The sequence below is a fragment of the Malaya genurostris genome, chromosome 2 (assembly GCF_030247185.1).
Source record: "Malaya genurostris strain Urasoe2022 chromosome 2, Malgen_1.1, whole genome shotgun sequence".
NCBI lineage: Eukaryota > Metazoa > Arthropoda > Insecta > Diptera > Culicidae > Malaya > Malaya genurostris.
Window position 1 is genome coordinate 130,724,827 of NC_080571.1, and position 15,157 is coordinate 130,739,983.

The 15,157-nt window shown below is 34.9% G+C and overlaps 1 protein-coding gene across 1 annotated transcript in view; it reads right to left on the reverse strand.

Annotated features, from left to right (window-relative positions):
* Positions 1 to 3,042: 3,042 nt before the first annotated feature.
* Positions 3,043 to 15,157, reverse strand: part of LOC131431120 (ADP-ribosylation factor-like protein 13B) — a 36,813-nt gene continuing 24,698 nt past the window's right edge. Inside the window, exon 5 of the mRNA XM_058596630.1 lies at positions 3,043 to 3,289. Coding sequence (XP_058452613.1) covers positions 3,113 to 3,289 — 177 coding nt within the window. The 3' untranslated portion in view covers positions 3,043 to 3,112. The remainder of the gene's footprint in view (positions 3,290 to 15,157) is intronic.

The window sequence follows — 15,157 nt, forward strand, 5'->3', positions numbered from 1 at the left end:
CGTATGCGTTCTTGCCTAGGCAAGTAACGTCTACCCTTTCACCTTATTCTTTATTGATCCACCCAAGGGTTAAAGGTACAAGTGGTTAAATGCGCGGCTCCGCCGGAGCGGATGACGACTACGCTTTTTCCAGCTACTATTTCGACCAAGCGTTAGAAGGTCCAATCGAAATAGGAACGTTTTTACCTGTTCTGTGAATCCTGCCCAATACGTTCAAAGGTTCTGACAGGTTCAATTTGTTTAAATATCTCTCTGCTCCACCGATAGTGGATTCTATGACGCCTCTTGGTACTTTGTTCACGTAAACACGCGCACCTCTTGTCGCACGCAAGTTTTACACAGTCGCCTCCAACAAGAATAGAACAGTTGGCCCTCTGTACGACAGAGAGATCAGTTTTGTCGGAGCTTTCAATTGCGACTAGCCATGAGCGCAAAAGCTTAGTGCATGCAATGTTGCATACAAGCCTGCAAAGCCAATCGGCTTGCCGTCTCTGTTAAGGCTGCGTTCTTGTTCGTTTCGACTGTTTCGACTAGCTGTCTTGTTTACTTCTGCTGAGTGAAAGTAAAACCAAGATGTTGGTTTCTCCTTTCTACGGAATGGACGATGCTCGCTCCAATGTCACTTAGCACTCGGTACTTTGAACTGCCGCGGTTATTAACAATTTTCACCAGAACGTCCTATATGCACTCAAATTTTGGTATCAAAAACCTTTGTGAAGCTTCAGCGAGTTTTACTGTGGCACAGATATAAACAGACTGGAATAATAATAATAATAATAATAATAATAATAATAATAATAATAATAATAATAATAATAATAATAATAATAATAATAATAATAATAATAATAATAATAATAATAATAATAATAATAACAATAATAATAATAATAATAATAATAATAATAATAATAATAATAATAATCCTATTACATGTTTTATGCTGTTTAGCTTGACTTACATATGCAGAAGTAACAGAAACGCAGGTTCGTTTCGTTTGTTAGATTTCGTTTAATTGGTTTAATCGAAATAGAGCATGAGATAGTAAGTATAGGTTTAAGGTGACCGTGGACAAAAGCCAAGGAAAATAAATGTAAATGTATTGGTAAAACAAAACTTTTTTATATAGTAATAGTATTTGTGAGTAGAGAAGAATGAAATAATAATATTTGTGTGCTGAAAGGAATACAGTTGCAAGAACAATATGTAAACATTGAAACTATTCAAATCACCTAACAGAACAGAGTGGACTTATTTCATCTTCATGCTAATTCTGGAGTTAACAAATTGCAATCATGTGACCAAAAGAATATAATGATTGTGCCAAAGAAGATAGCCTTCGTTTGGTTCTTGGCATTTTTCTTACATTACAAAGTAAAAAGGAAGATTATACATTGATGGATTAAGTATAGTAACACCACACGAAATCAGAACAAACTCTGTTGCAATGGCTTTTTGTATTAATTTTAATTTTTGAATATGAAGCTCACATATTCAAAAAATACAAACTAACAACTTCTACATTTTCCATTTTGTCGACAACATCATCGTTTTCGGATAGGGAAGCCACCTCACCCAGAGAACAGTCAAGTGCACTTGACGAGAGGGCTTGATGATAAATCGGCTATTTGCTCTAAAAAGATTTATCATGCAAATTTGAAGATATAATTTCATATATTGACGAAAATATTTTAGAACTTTACCTATTGATACCAAATTATTGGATCCAGTACAGTTTCTAAATTCTGTGGTATTGTTTTGAACTGGCACATCTGGCAGTTCTTCCACTGTTTGAACTGATGAGTCCCGCACATACTCACTACCCAAAACAAACACTATAAACGTATTCCATCAATTTTCCTATTGATTTTCGCGAATGAGCGCTGCTTTCTTTTTCTTAGATGGACGAAGCTTTTTGTAAAGATTGCAATACTTGAACTGTTCGTTTATTTTTTGCATTCCATAGCGACGGTAAATAAGATAACGGAGTTGCGGATAACTAGGAGGGGAATTGGAAATTAGGCAAATGTTATCGTTTTTTTTTAAATATTGAAATTTTAGATGGTGACGTACGAAAGTAGTTTTGATCCGTAATTTTAACTATATCAATGTGCGACTAATTAAAAATATTACCATTTTTAGTTCATTGCATGGTTTTTTTTTTTCTCTAAATATGTATGGCATCACTGCTAATATAAAAGGGTGGCATTACCAATACTAAAGCAGGCCGACAAACTTTTTATCGTGGATTTTTGGAAAATTTTCAAAACCAGAACTGTGAGTTATTCAAAGGTTTGATAATAGAATGTTTAGATTAGAGGATAAGTTTACCGGTGTAGAACAATTCAAAAGAGTTTCATAAAGCTTACTTATGTCACAGAGCTATAATCAGCAGTTGAAATCTTGAGGTGAGTGAAAAATAATAGCATTCTAAGAAGAAACCTTCTAATGAAGGTCCGAACAAGTTTTGAACAAATAATTCTTCAGAGTTGATAGTTTATCGTAAACATATATCAATACGATGAGTGATTATGTCACCAAACTGCAGTAGCAATTCTACGCAATATATTTACCCCTACGCGTAGAAAAAATGTGTTTCACATCAGCAGGGCAAAATAGCAGAAGGTGGAGTGGGAGGGTAAGCGGTTTCTTGGTTGCCATTTGTGGCTCGCTTCCATGGTCACCTTAACTACGTTTAAAACTGTTCCAATTTGTAGGTAATATTTGTTGGTAGTAAACGAACCAACTTCGGCTATTCCGTTTATCTGAATCCGGTTTCGGAAGAATTGGAAATAGTGATCAAAAACTGCAAAAAGGATTTCACTTACTTTTCTTGGAGATGGCCAAATCGATTTTCACAAACTTATAGGTTCAAAAGAAAAGTCTTACAGTTTCATACGGAATTCCTTAATTTGTTGTGGATACTACTTTCGGTTCCGGAACTACAGGGTAAACAGGTTTTTTTTAGAGTGTGTGAGATTAGATCCGAACAAAGTATCCTATTTCTATTCAATAAACAGTTGTTTTTGCGAATTTCACGATTATATTTATGATGTAATGAGTAATATGAGAAAGGCATCATTACACCACTTGGTGGATTAAAATAGGTTTTTTAATGTGCATTTGTTACTGCAATGATCGTTGTTTTCTCTGGATGTATTATTGGGCTGGCTCGTACAAACACCGGGATATTCCGATTCCAAACGCGATTCACATCAAGTTTAAGATGAGTTGGGGAAATGAACGGTGCAGTTTTAGGCCTTGTTTTTTTTAAACTGGGGGTAGAACGCTGGAAAATAAATAAAAAACTATTACAAATAAATCCTCAAACAAACTTACTGTAATTACACACACACACACAGACATATATATATATATATATATATATATATATATATATATATATATATATATATATATATATATATATATATATATATATATATATATATATTTATATATATATATATATATAGATATATATATATATATATATATATATATATATATATATATATATATATATATATATATATATATATATATATATATATATATATATATATATATATATATATATATATATATATATATATATATATACTAGCTGACCCGTCGAACTTCGTCTCGCCCGAATGTTTTTTTGAATTTATGTTTTCGGACAGTAGAATTGTCAAACGTCTTATGCTGTTAATGTATCTTTCCATTATTTTACTGATCACTTGGCTGCGATGAATTAATCAAAAAGTATTGTGAATATATTAAAAGCTTTTGTTACGCAAAAATTAAGCGAATGCACCGATCGCCATATCATCTTTTGAGTGAGTGCATCGAACAGCGATTGTAGATCTCTCTCAAACTAATGGTTTCGACATATGGGATAAAAGTGAAGCAAAAATAGCTAAGATGATAACTTTAAATAGATTCCGCAAATTTACAAAAGCTGCCCTCGGACTTGTAGTTCGTCACTTCTCGCTAGTCTGGTGATATTATTTAGTCGTGTTTGATTAATGTTCGTAGCGTGACAATCACAGGAACAATTTTCGATTAACAATTCAGCGACAAAACTTTTTTTTTACTTTTAATTTATAAACAATTCTGGTTTTCAGTTACTGAAGACTACATTGTATATACAATACGAACTGTTTAGTAAATCATTCTGGTCAGTCAGTAATTTTCTGACATATCAAAGACTCGGACGATTCGCATCGCTAAGTTCGACTCCTCTAGTAGAAGGTAAAAGCTTAGATGCGAGAAACCTTCTTCTTGCTTAAATGAACCTTGTTGCATCGAATTTTTCAGCACTTTATTTTCAAATCCTTACTCTTCCTGGCTCTACATTTTTTTCATATTTTTTCTTCTCTCACAATCTCTAGTTAGTTTGACATTGTTAAAAAAGAAAGATAAAATTAGTTATTCTTGAACATTCGAAAGTTTATGTTACCATTCTTTTAAATATTGTGTCTATTAACTTTTACATGAACACTGCATTCGTTTAATAGTTGTATCAATAGTCGTCACATCATTTTGTTTAGTACCCCACCTACAGTTAATGGTGGAGTTCGGTACTGAGAATCTTTATCAGAAAGTTTTATATGAAAATAATGTGCAATTCTTCTTTTATAGCGGAGTGAACATGAGGGGTGATTGTACCAATATTCAGCTTATCGTTCTAGTCAATGCATAAAATCTCACAACTAATGGTTCTCAATCCACCAGAATTTACCCGACACGATCGAACTTCAGCATGTTAAATGCAAGGCAAACCTCTCTGTTTGATCTCATTATTTATTTAATCCTATCATTGATTGGTACAAAAATCGTTCTATAATGTGATTTGTTCTTCTCATGTCTACGATGGCCAACATTAATCGTCTAACTGATTACATTGCACACAATGCATCTTCTGGAAAACAATATCAGAACTTTTGTTCCTGTTTACGGTTTAGCTAGAACACTCAGATGCGTTCCATCAATAAATCATTTGGCAAGCAATAGTGTTGATACCCAATTAAGCACGTGGCTCGAAATGACGAATCACATGAATCAACACAAAACAACTCGTTGCGCGCCAAAAGATTCTTTCAACGATCTAGTATTCCTTTCTTCGACGGCCAAACACTTATGCAACTCGTTATGCGCCAAACACCTATCGATGATCTAGCAATCATTGGCGACTTTTTCAGTGGAAAATTCCATTGTCCATACAAAATAACTTTATTGGTTTTTCCCACTTTTCCGGTAAGTTTTCCTAATTTTTTTTATGTACGAACCCGGTGGGGGTAAAAACTGATCAAACAAAAAAAAGCATCTCAATGCGTCCATCCGTTCTTACGTGATGCGATTACAAAGAATGATCTCTGCATTTTTATATATATAGACTAGCTGACCCGTAGAACTTCGTCTCGCCCGTTTTTTTTTAAATTTATGTTTTCGGACAGTAGAATTGTCAAACTTTACGCTGTTAATGTATCTTTCCATTATTTTACTGATTACTTGGCTGCGATGAATTCATAAAAAAATTGTGAATATGTTAAAAGCTTTTGTTACGCAAAAATAAAGCGAATGCACCGCGAATCATCTTTTGAGTCAGTGCATCGAATAGCGATTGTTGATCTCTCTCAGACTATGGTTTCGACATATGGAATAAAAAGTGAAGCAAAAATAACTGAGATGACTACTTTAAATTGATTAGAACAAATTTACAAAGCTGCCCTCGCGACTTTTAGTTCGTCACTTCTCGCTAGTCTGGTGATATTATTTAATCGTGTTTGATGAATGTTCGTAGCATGACAATCACAGGAAAAAATTTCCATTAACAATTTAGCGATAAAACTTTATTTTTACTTTTAATGTATGTCCTCTGGTCAGTCAGAAACTATTTAGTAAATTTTTTGGTCGTGGGGGAGTGTGGTGGGCAAAAAAAAAATTTAACATATCAGAGACTCGGAGGTTTCGCATTGCTAAGTTCGACTCCTCTGGTAGACGGTAAAAGTTTAGATGCGAGAAATCTTCTTCTTACTTAAATGAACCTTGTTACGTCGAATTTTTCGCACTTTATCTTCAAATCCTTACTCCTCCTTGAGTACTATGGTTAGTTTGATATTGTTAAAAAATCGAATGATAAAATGAGTAATTCTTGGACATTCGAAAGTTCAAGTTACCATTCTTTTAAATATTGTATCCATTAACTTTTACATGAACACTGCATTCGTTTAATAGTTTTATCAATAGTCATCTCATTAGTCAACACCACATAATTTTGTTTAGTACCCCACCTACAATTAATGAATGGTGGAGTTCGGCACTGAGAATCTATATCAGAAAGTTTTATATGAAAATAATGTGCAGTTCTTCTGTTATAGAGGACTGAAGATGAGGAGTGATTGTACCAGTATGCAGCTTATCGTTCGAGTCAATGCATAAAATCTCACAACTAATGGTTTTCAATCCACCAGAATTTACCCGACGCGAACGAACTTCAGCATGTTAAATGCAAGGCAAACCTCTTTGTTTGATCTCATTTTTAATTTAATCCTATCATTGATTGGTACAAAAATCGTTCTATAATGTGATTTGTTCTTCTCATTTTTTTTTTATTTTTTATTTTTTATTTTTTAGGAGCAAGGGAAAAGCCCGCTGGAGCTGAGATCTTTGTTCTCCTTCTCCAGCAGGCATAAAACCTTCTCATCTTTGTATCAACAGATAACATTTGTCCAACTGATACATAACGAAATCTTAAATTACCCTTATTTAAACTACAAAGCTAGCTAACAACTATTGATATCGTCTAATTATCTAAATAAAACTAGCGGGAAAAATCGGAGATAACGGGTTTTAATGGTGTTACGAGATAGATTTAAATCAAATTCATCAGAGCAAGTATTGAATACGCGACACATACTCGAAAACGGTTCATCTCATGTCTACGATGGCCAACATTAATCGTCTAACTGATTACATTGCACACAATGCATCTTCTGGAAAACAATATCAGAACTTTTGTTCCAAATCAATAAATCATTTGGCAATCAATATTGTTGATACCCAATTAAGCACGTGGCTCGAAATGACGAACCACATGAATTCCCACAAAACAACTCGTTGCGCGCCAAATGATTCTTTCAACGATCTAGTATTCCTTTCTTCGACGGCCAAACACTTATGCAACTCGTTATGCGCCAAACACCTATCGATGATCTAGCAATCATTGGCGACTTTTTCAGTGGAAAATTCCATTGTCCATACAAAATAACTTTATTGGTTTTTCCCACTTTTCCGGTAAGTTTTCCTAATTTTTATGATGTACGAACCCGTATATATATATATATATATATATATATATATATATATATATATATATATATATATATATATATATATATATATATATATATATATATATATATATATATATATATATATATATATATATATATATATATATATATATATATATATATATATATATATATATATATATATATATATATATATATATATATATATATATATATATATATATATATATATATATATATAGTTCTCATTACAGCATTCTGTGAATAGATATACAATTCTTACGGTAAATCTGAATATGGTAAAATTGTCTTTGAATAATCGTGCTTCTGTTAATACTGATTGTCGTTACAACTAACTGTCAAACAATTATTAAAAATCTTGAAGGGATTGAGGTACAGGGTGCAGTATCGTTCGAGGGTAATTTTTGTTGGACTCGTCGGATTGAGCAGTGTTCAAGAAGGCGCACATCATTTCGGTTCGGTCAACTGAGATATAAATTCGAATTTTGTCGTGAAAACGACTTACTTTACTATGGGGTGCCTTTTCAAAACTTATTCTTTGAGAGAGTGATAAGTTTTTGATCGTGAATATCTCTTGTTGCGTCTAACGTATCAACATAATTTTTGCTACATGCCATCGGAAATATGATCACAATTTTATGATAAAATTTTCAGTGGTGTGACATAATCTTAAATAGTTCAAAACTAAGCTTATCTTAAATGTTTGGTATCCACGAGTTGATACGGGGAAAACACATGACGATTGTTTGCCTTTCTCGTATTTCGAAAGCTCATAGCTCAGTAGTCTGTGGAAGTATTTATATAATCTAACAACCATTAGATTCCAAATTTTTCAACTTGAAGGTATATTGCAACAACATTGAAGTTTTTCAATAGTAGACTATCACACATGTCACACAGTGCACGAACTGTTTGAACTACGGACATGGAGCGAGGAATTGCCACATGAAAGGTCGCTGCGGGAAATGTGCTGAATCCCACAATACCAACAATTGCCTACTAGATGACATCGCTGTAAAATGTGTGAACTGTGATGGCGACCATCCATCTACTAGAAAATCGTGTCCGAAACGTGCTGAGCTAACAAAAATTCGGCAGCAGGCGTCCCGTAAACAATCAACGCGCAAGAATGTTCCAAAGAATTATGAAACTAATTTCCCATGGCTCCCACCGAAGAGGGATATTCCAAATTTGCCGCTATTTCCTCACAGCAATCCAAAAGATTCAGCCGCTGGATCACAAAAGGTTCTTTCTCCAAAATCCCTGCGGCAATAATCAACCACAAGCATTATTATCTGCTGAACAACTATCGTCATTTTTGAAACAATGACAACAAAACTTTGAAACTGCAGAACGCGATTAGATCAAATCAACGCCTTAGACAAATTCCCTTAACTTTTCCTCTTTACCACGGCCAGACATTTTGTGTGTGCGTGTTTCTGCGTGAAAATTCCACGAGATACTGTTAACAGCTAGACAGCCAATTCAGTAATACTGGTTGCCGCATTTTTTGCATAGATATCTGTTTATTAACCTTATTTTTGTGTATTACATCAACGTTTTACAGTACAAGTGTTTTGACCCTTTGGCCTTTCATCTTTGTTGTACATACGATTCGTTATTATTAATAGATGTTTTAGTTACTCTTGTTTTACATACTAATGTTTAATAATTTTTATTTTTATTATTAATAAAATATCTACCTACTTATAACTATCCCTAACCTAATACGTACAAATTTTTAAATATTTGTATATCAGAGATTGAGCACCTCTCTTCAAATTTCGTGCATTCTTGTTCGAATTTTTGTTCTAGTATATCCAGAGAGGCTATCTCCCCAAGTAGCAATCCGCAACTAGTTCTGATGCGACTAAGTCCAAACTATGTTACAACAAGAGCACGAATATGTTTTTTTATGTTATACTGGTTAAAACAAGGTGACAGCAATTTTTCTTTATAACATAACTAGTTTCGAAATAGTTATTTAGGTTTCAAATCACCACATCTTTTTGTCATATTGAATTAATTATAAATTATAAGCTATCGTTACTTAATCCAAACATATCTTTAATAACAACTATGCTTCTAGCTACTAGTTGAAAATAAGTTTGTTTGACTCCAATATTAGCAACTTGTAACTAGTTCTGATACGACTAAATCCAAACTATGTTGCAACAAGAGCACGAACATGTTTTGCCTTTCCCATATAGAAAGGTTATGCAATCACTTGAAAAACCGACTAGTGAAAATTGGGAGGGCCAAGTGTCATATACCATTCGACTCAGTTCATCGAGCTGAGCAATGTCTGTGTGTGTGTGTGTGTGTGTGTGTGTGTGTGTGTGTGTGTGTGTGTGTGTGTGTGTGTGTGTGTGTGTGTGTGTGTGTGTGTGTGTGTGTGTGTGTGTCAAATAATCTCACTAGGTTTTCTCGGAGATGGCTGAACCGATTTTGACAAACTAGGATTCAAACGAAAGGTCTTCCGGTCCCATACGGAATTCCTGAATTTCATCCGGATCCGGAATTATAGGGTAAAGTGTGTTCAATATACTTAAACCGGCGAAACAAAAAACGTAAAAATTTTTCTAAACTGGTCTTCAAACTACACAAATCGATAGTCATTATCTGTAGGCAACTAAACAAACCGATTCCGGCTATACTGGTTCCCGGTATCCGGTTCCGGAAGTACCAGAAATAGTGGTCATATATACCAAAATGGATCTCACTCACTTTTCTCAGCGATGGTTTGACCGATTTCCACAAACTTAGATTCAAATAAAAGGTCTTCCGGTCCCATACGGAATTCCTGAATTTCATCCCGATCCGACTTCCGGTTCCGGAATTATAGGGTAAAGTGCGTTCAATATTGTACACCATCACTTAAACCGGCGAAACAAAACACGTGAAAATTTTTCTAAACTGGTCTCAAAACTACACAAATCGATAGTCATTATCAGTAGGCAACTAAACAAACCGATTCCGGCTATCCTGGTTCCCGGTATCCGGTTCCGGAAGTACCTGATATAGTGGTCATATATACCAAAATGGATCTCACTCACTTTTCTTAGCGATGGTTTGACCGATTTCCACAAACTTAGATTCAAATGAAAGGTATTCCGGTCCAATACGGAATTCCTGAATTTCATCCGGATCCGACTTCCGGTTCCGGAATTATAGGGTAAAGTGTGTTCAATATTGTACACTGTCACTTAAACCGGCGAAACAAAAAACGTGAAAATTTTTCTAAACTGGTCTCAAAACTACACAAATCGATAGTCATTATCAGTAGGCAACTAAACAAACCAATTCCGGCTATCCTGGTTCCCGGTATCCGGTTCCGGAAGTACCTGATATAGTGGTCATATATACCAAAATGGATCTCACTCACTTTTCTTAGCGATGGTTTGACCGATTTCCACAAACTTAGATTCAAATGAAAGGTATTCCGGTCCAATACGGAATTCCTGAATTTCATCCGGATCCGACTTCCAGTTCCGGAATTATAGGGTAAAGTGTATTCAATATTGTCCACCGTCACTTAAACCGGCGAAACAAAAACGTGAAAATTTTTCTAAACTAGTCTCAAAACTACACAAATCGATAGTAATTATCAGGAGGCAACTAAACAAACAGATTCTAGCTATCCTTGTTCCCGGTATCCGGTTCCGAAAGTACCGGAAATAGTGGTCATATATACCAAAATGGATCTCACTCACTTTTGTCAGCGATGGTTTGACCAATTTCCACAAACTAAGCTTCAAATGAAAGGTCTTCCGGTCCCATACGGAATTCCTGAATTTCATCCGGATCCGACTTCCGGTTCCGGAATTATAGGGTAAAGTGTGTTCAATATTGTACACTGTCACTTAAACCGGCGAAACAAAAAACGTGAAAATTTTTCTAAACTGGTCTCAAAACTACACAAATCGATAGTCATTATCAGTAGGCAACTAAACAAACCAATTCCGGCTATCCTGGTTCCCGGTATCCGGTTCGAAAGTACCGGAAATAGTGGTCATATATACCAAAATGGATCTCACTCACTTTTCTCAGCGATGGTTTGATCGATTTCCACAAACTTAGATTCAAATGAAAGGTATTCCGGTCCCATACGGAATTCCTGAGTTTCATCCGGATCCGACTTCCGAATCCGGAGTTATAGAGTGCGTACTAGAAGAGTTTGTGTGTCATGTTAGTTGGTGGCCGTACGAACCGACTTTGATTATACCGGTTCTCGGGTTCCGGTGCCGGAAGTGCATATAATAGTGAACCCATTTCGTTCTCTCAATGATGGCTTACGCAATCAAAGCACTGTTTTATTCTGTATATTATGCATAAACAATCACTTGGTTTCTTTCAAAAATCGAAGAGAAATTTTTTGAATAGAATACCACTAGGTGGATTAAAACAGGTTTTTTATGTTATGCTGGTTAAAACAAGGTGGCGGCAGTGCTTCTTTATAACATAAACGTTGAACTAGCTATCATTTTTAAGTTATCGTTACTTGGTTCTAACATATCTTTAATCACCGGTTTTGTTTTAGCTACTAGTTGAAAAAAAATTGCGAAACCATTATCAATACGTAAGCGTATATTTAAATCGCTACGGTGAATTAATGTAGCAATAATTTAGATATTATAAGATTATAACATACAATTCCTGTATTGATTCAGATAGCTATCGGTAGGTTTTCCTAACGTAATTATAACGAAAATGCAACCTAAAAAACTTTTGTTGGCTTGAGTATGGCGATCACACTATGGAGTCGCAAGAAGTGTATGAAGCATAGATAAAACCAGGATATTACTTTTTTCAAAACTACTTTTTGACGAAAATAATGAAAGGCAGAATAGTCATTTTTTTTTTATGTACTATTATGAACTCGAAGAAAACAATATAGGGATAAACATTGATTGTGATATTACAATTATTTTGATATATGAATAAAAAATAATGAAAAATCATTACTTGGATTGGTTTTGAGCATTCTGAACATAAGGTTTTTTCGTTGTTTATTGTTCAAATTTTCAAAAACAGATGTTGATTGAACGCGCATAAAAAACAGTGATTTAAAATTTAATTCCGCTCGACGTTTTAAAATTGTTGTGAAATTTGTACCTTGTATCAAATTCGTAATTTCAAATACTATACTGTATTTTTGTTGTTGATAGAAAAACATTATGGACTCATTCAATGTTTATAATGTCAATGGCAACAAAGTTTCAACTAGTTTACATGAAAATAAGCTATTTTCAAGTTATAGAAAATAAGTTATTTCCGTATGGCATTACAACGTAACGACAATTTATTTTTAATCGACATAGAAACTAGTGCTTTTTGAGTCACGCAAAAGGTTAGATGTTAATAACAATTACTAATAATGACACGACCTCTGTAAAGAATGGCAGTATCATCAGCAAATTATGACAGAACACTAGGTGGGATGTCTGATGTAAAAAAATGTTGTATAGAATGGGAGCTAGGATACTTCCTCGGGGTACACCAGCAGGAATAGTAAATCTTTCTGAAAGTGCATTATTCAGAGAAACCTGGAATGCTCTATCTGCAAGATGATTTTTGATAATTTTAATAAGATACATCGGAAAATTATACCGATGCAGTTTAAACACCAGGCCATGCCTTTTCAATATCCAATATTGCCATGGCAGTCGTTTTGGACACTGATTTGTTTTGCTGGATGACGTTGTTAACCCTTGTGAGTTGGTGGATGGTGGATCTTCCTTTCCGGAACCCAAACTGTTCTTCCAGTAATATATCCTGTTCATCTGCGAAAGCAAGAATTCGCCTTTGTATTGACTTTTCAAACAGCTTGAATAGGGCAGAGAGTAAGCTGATGGGCAGATAGTTCTTGGAAAAGGAAGGATCTTTCCCCGGTTTCAAAACTGGGATAACGTTAGCTAACTTCCACTTTGACGGGAAGTAACTAAGCTCCCAGCACCTGTTAACAATGTTAGCTAAGAAGACAAATGAGCGAATACTCAAATGTTTCAGCTCAATGTTGAATGTGTTGTCGAAACCGGGGGCCTTCATATTTTTGGATTTTTTCACAATAGCCATCAGCTCATTCGCAGTGACTCTACTTTCCTCCGGAACCAAGCTGTCTGATTGGTCAACCTCAGCTACGCTATCAGCAACGGCTCTTTCATGTGGACTAACAGTGTTGAGTCCTAAATTGTGAGAACACACAAACTGCTGGCCTAGCGCATTTGCCTTCTCTACTGGTGTGATTAAAGGTATTCCTTCAGCTGCGTCCTGGGGTGACATCAGAGAAGGAATAGGCTTCAGTTTTTTCTTAAGCACCTTCGTTAAGGACCAGAAGGGCTTTGAATGTAGGAGAATTTCTCGAAGCTTTTGCTGGAAGTTACTGTTGCGAAGCTCAGTTTTCCTTTTCTGCATTATCCTAGTTAATTGTCATAAGAGGTTTTCTTATCTAGGATGCCAGTTCGTTGATACTGCCTCCGGTAGATATTTCGAAGTCGGATGAGTTTCTTGGTGACACTGTCAATTTGAAGAAAGGAACTCGGCATATGTTGTACTGGAACTGTCCTATCACGAGCACAGAATGGTGGAAGAAAGATAGGGCCGCATCGATTTCCATCGGGGAATCAAGTGGCAAATCGATATTAATAAGTTGGTCGGCGATTTGTTAAAATTGGACCCAGTCGGTGCGATAATAGTCCGAGATTGAATAGGCACTGTTTCTGGTGAAGATCCCAACGTCAATATAATGGTCAGAAGAGAGTCCGTTGAAGACAACCGGAGAGCTGGGGTGGAATCATGTAAGGTGATAAGTGACTATCACCTCCTGGTGATAAAGAGGTGATCACCAGAATGTTTGCAATCACCGAAGGTGATCACTTTTACTATCACCATCACCGGTGATTGAGCCAACTTCACTCCATTTATCACCTGTCAAGAAACGTCAATTTTTCAGGAGTAAAATATGAATGTGGCGTATACCGTTGATATTAGGAGGAGTAACATATGAAAGTGGCGTATACCCATATAATATTTTAAAATCTAAATTTTTATTCCTATAGTTTTCAATGCTTTTCATTAATTCGAGTCATGTTTATCAATGATGATTTGTATGGATCGAAGAGTAACCTTGAAAAAAATGCCTCGTGAGTATGGCAAACTGCGCACAAACAAATAAAAAAAATCACTTGTTTGTTTAATTTAGTGCCGATTTTTATTTTTCAATGGAAATCAATGTCACAGTCAGTTCATTGGGATAAATTTGCTAGCTTTGAAATGACACGAATTGTTAGATCTTCTTGATGTTTCACAACGGATGGCATTCCTCTCGAATGAGAAAGATCCGGTTAATAATTTCTTGTATAATTTTCATTCACTTTACGATTATGGCATTTCACAGAGCTTTCAAATGCTAGTTCCATTTTGGAAATTTTACCCACCGGTACTACGAATGTCCACAATGATTAGCAGCAACTAATTGTCCAAAAATATCGCCTTATTCAGTTCAACTCACAAGAAGAAAATTAAGAACGCAGTTTAATCTTTTTTACTCGTTCAGTTGAACGAGACTGATATGTCGCTCACTTAGTCACGACCATCTAATTCTACTGAGAATGTTAGCATAGATTTTTTATGTTGTTACGTTATGTGCAACAGGAGATGTCTACATTCATAAACTTATCACTTTTCCAGAAAGAAATTTATCTTTGACTCTACGAATACCCCAATGATATTCCTTCAAATAATAATTACTAGGTACATAAATGAATTGATTTAATTGATAAATACTACCGTTCATTCTGTGAATTTTTTAAACTATATAAACTTAGTTACTTTTC